This window comes from Diaphorina citri, unplaced genomic scaffold (assembly GCF_000475195.1).
Source record: "Diaphorina citri unplaced genomic scaffold, Diaci psyllid genome assembly version 1.1 scaffold80, whole genome shotgun sequence".
Classification (NCBI taxonomy): Eukaryota; Metazoa; Arthropoda; class Insecta; order Hemiptera; family Psyllidae; genus Diaphorina; species Diaphorina citri.
Window position 1 is genome coordinate 27,604 of NW_007377517.1, and position 4,141 is coordinate 31,744.

The 4,141-nt window shown below is 38.8% G+C and overlaps 1 protein-coding gene across 1 annotated transcript in view; it reads left to right on the top strand.

Annotated features, from left to right (window-relative positions):
* The window catches only part of LOC103522570 (ribosome-releasing factor 2, mitochondrial-like), a 4,152-nt gene extending 1,840 nt beyond the window's left edge, over positions 1-2,312 (top strand). Inside the window, exons 3-5 of the mRNA XM_026832645.1 lie at positions 604-735; positions 1,550-1,720; positions 2,259-2,312. Of these exons, the coding sequence (XP_026688446.1) occupies positions 604-735; positions 1,550-1,720; positions 2,259-2,312 (357 nt within the window). The remainder of the gene's footprint in view (positions 1-603; positions 736-1,549; positions 1,721-2,258) is intronic.
* Positions 2,313-4,141: the final 1,829 nt, after the last annotated feature.

Here is a 4,141-nt window from a genome sequence, read left to right on the forward strand (position 1 = left end):
ATGAGTAGCTATGTAATATAATGCGCATAGCGACCGGTGCCAGCATGGTAGGTAAACATTGGATTTTAGGATTTAGCTCGTTTCTATCACGCCAAAAGAGGGCAAACAAGCACGGTTGGTCCAGTGGTAACGCGCTTGCTTGCCATGCAGAAGGTCCCGGGTTCGAATCCCACCATCGACAAAAATTTGTACTCGTTTTTCGATTGCAAATATTTCAACGGGTTACTTTCTGGTGTTCTCGTGTTGACCCAGCACTTAAATGGGAAGTATTGTGTCTCTTCTCGCCCATCTGATGAGAGGCATACTACGGGATGGGCATGCTACGACACAGGCCAGCACCTAAATGGGAAGTATTGTGTCTCTTCTCGCCCATCAGATGAGAGGCATACTACGGGATGGGCATGCTACGACACAGGCCACAAGCGTCTAATGTAGCAGTTGTTTCATTGCTACGAAATAAAAACGGCGGTGAAACACTCATCTTTAAAATAAAATAAAAAAAAAAAGCTTCAGAAGAAGAGAAATTGGGAACATAATATACAGCTATTCTATTCTATTCTATTCTCAAGTTATACTCCATTGTTTATTCTATCTGTTCCTCAGGGCCAAAAGTTCTACAACATTCATCTGGACCAATCAGAGCAGATCACAAGACTGCTGCTAGCTGAGGCTGATGATTATAAGGAAGTGAACGAAATACAGTGTGGCAACATTGCGGCTGTGACCGGACTCAAAGTGAGTAGATTTGGCAACATCCTGGAGATTTCATAATCACTAAGTTTTTTTTTCTTTTCTTTTTTCGAAGAGAGAAAGAGGAAAGGATAAGAGAACGCGCGTCATCCCGAAACCAACCTCAGTGGTGCAGTGCTCAGCACGGTGGACTTTGAATCTGGAGGTTGGCGCTTCGAGTCCAAGTCAACTGACAAAATTTAGCGCGAGGAACGACATTTGTGATAAACATTTATGCTTAACATAATTAAAATTCCTTCCAGTCATCTCGAAATCGAAGAGAAGACAAAATATGATATAGCCCGTCTTTCCGATAACGAACCTTGTCTATTTAGGATAAAATTCGTCTCATCCCGAAACCAACCTCGGTGGTGCAGTGGTTAGCACGGTGGACTTTGAATCTGGAGGTTGGCGCTTCGAGTCCAAGTCAACTGACAAAATTTAGCACGGGGAACGACATTTGTGACAAACATTTACGCTTACTTAACATAATTAAAATTCCTTTCAGTCATCTCGAAATCGAAGAGAAGACAAAATATGATATAGCCCGTCTTTCCGATAACGAACCTTGTCTATTTAGGATAAAATTCGTCTCGGGTGGGAATCGAACCCGCGACCTAGCGCTTTCAAGACAAGACGAGACCGCTACCTTCCAAGCTGACTATGAAAATTCTTTTCCAGACTACAATGTGTGGGGATCTTATCTGTTCAAATGAGAAAGCTTACAAGACTGCCCGGCTATCTTATGGCAAAGCCTCCAAGCTATCAGATGAAGACGAGACCGCTACCTTCCAAGCTGACTATGAAAATTCTGTTCCAGACCACAATGTGTGGGGATCTTATCTGTTCAAATGAGAAAGCTTACAAGACTGCCCGGCTATCTTATGGCAAAGCCTCCAAGCTATCAGATGAGGAACTGAATGAATTGTTCAACGTGAGGACTCGAATCCCGGACCCTGTATTCTTCTGCTCCATCGAACCACCGTCTCAGGTAAGAAGAAGAAGGAGGAGAAGGAGAAAAAGAAGAAGGAGGAGGAGAAGAAGAAGGAGAAGAATCAAATCAAGTCATGAATTCTTTGTGGTAAAGCAGACCTTTTTCACAACTTTAGTGGATATCACAGCATTACTAAGTGCCTCCTTAGCAATCAATGTCCATATTTCAATAATCTTCTTACACTGGTAATGTCGCCACTGGTCGCTACATGATTAAAGTAGCTACTCAATTGTTCTCACGAGGCTGAGTGCACCTCAATCTCCAAGCACGGAGCCGAAAAAAAATACTACCCCGCCGGGAATCGAACCCGGGACCTCCGGCGTGCAAGCCTAGTGTGATTAGGGACGCGGTAGCGCTCCGCCCCGCCAAGTCAAGAAAGTTTGACCGCGCTACTAGAGATATTATACGCTACCCACTAGGCTTGAAGAATATTACAATATTTGGATCTTCTTTTTCTTCGCCTTCTCCCGTGTACAGACAGGGTTGGCGTTTTCATTACATTGAACAAGTATAATATTTTTTTGTTCATTTATAGGATAAAATGAGAAATACAAACTTGTTTGATATTGAGAGACTAGAATTCACCTAAAACAAACAGTAATAGTGAAATATATTTTTGAGACAAAAAGAAAAAACAAAATCGTTCCAAGGCCTGATGTAATAAAGTCAGGTAACTACAGGAACTGAAAATTTGGCGTGGCAAAGCTCTACCATGCTCCAACCATAAATAATCGGAAAGTTAAGCTGTATTTTATTATGTGACCTTTTTTCCTGTCATCATACGAAGTTTCTCTTTGGAGTTTGGACTGGTAGCTGGTGTGGTACGGGGCCATTGTCCAAACTAGCCCAAAGAGAAATTTCGTATGATGCCTGAAAAAAGCCACATAATAAAATACAGCTTTTCATGCACTAAACTGACCCGTAGCACATATGGTGTTCCAAGGCCTGATGTAATAAAGTCAGGTAACTACAGGAACTAAAAATTTGGCGTGGCAAAGCTCTACCATGCTCCAACCATAAATAATCGTAAAGTTAAGCTGTATTTTATTATGTGACCTTTTTTCCAGTCATCATACGAAGTTTCTCTTTGAAGTTTGGACTGGTAGCTCTGGTGTGGTACGAGGCCATTGTCCAAACTAGTCCAAAGAAAAATTTCGTATGATGCCTGAAAAAAGCCACATAATAAAATACAGCTTTTCATGCACTAAACTGACCCGTAGCACATATGGCTTAGGTCTTCTTCTTCTTCTTCTTCTTCTTCACCTTTTCCCGTTTCTAGACAGGGTCGGCGTTTTTCGTCACTGAATCAGCTCTAGCTAGGGTAATTGCTGATTTATTAATTATGTAAGCTTTTATTAATTCAGGCCGTAGAACAGGGAAAAAATTGAGATCGTTAGATTCGTAAGTGCTAGAGATGAACAACCCAGAGCTTTTCAAATATGTATTTATTGGCTTTCCCTCCAATTTCATCAATACAGAATCTGGGTTGTCTATCCTAATAATAAAACCCTAATCAATAAAATTATCCTATGGAGCACACTAACAAATAGATGGAGTGAAAAATATGATATACAAAAAATATTATAAAATGAACCTACATTATTTAATATAAATTTGATAATAGGTATAATAATATAATTTGAAGCATTTGATAAAAAATACAAACTATTCACAACTCATTTCGCTTGTGTCGTTCGGTACATATCAACTTCTGTTAATTAAATTTAATTTACATGATATATTTCTCAAAACTTTACATGATGGACACTATATCTTTGAAACCTATATTAAAAACGGACGAAAACCCCGTACTTTTCTACATGTTATAAAAGGTAAAACTTTTTTTTCCTGTAAGTACTCTTTGGAGGTTAAATCCACAGACATTCCTTTTTTTTGCCTTTATAAATTTACCTCTTGAATTTTTACTAATGAGAAAATTCAGAACCTAATTTCCTTGATCCCTTGATTTAGGTACACCTATCCAGTCTTTATTTTTCCATGTTCTTTTCTATTCTTCTGGGATCTATTCTATGGTATCCCCAAACCGAATCCACTATTGAACGGAATTCCCATTGGAAGTAGTTGGAAAAACAAAAATAGATTAAAAAGACTTACCCCCGTATGTATGAAATCTTAAGATAAACTTAAGTTTAACTTGAAATGAAAATCTTGCCAAATTTCATGAAATCTAGCCAGTTATCTCAAGAAATGACATGAAATTGGCAACATTGTTCGTCTTAAGTTAAACTTAAGTTTATCTTTGGATTTCATACATACGAGGGTTAAAGAGAACGAGAATTCAAAGTTTAAATTGTAATAAATCTACAGGCACTACAATTGAGAAGCATTTTGGAAGCAAAAGTTCGAGTCAAATGCTCATCATCGACAATTTTAGAGTTAAATTGTTAAATAGGATTA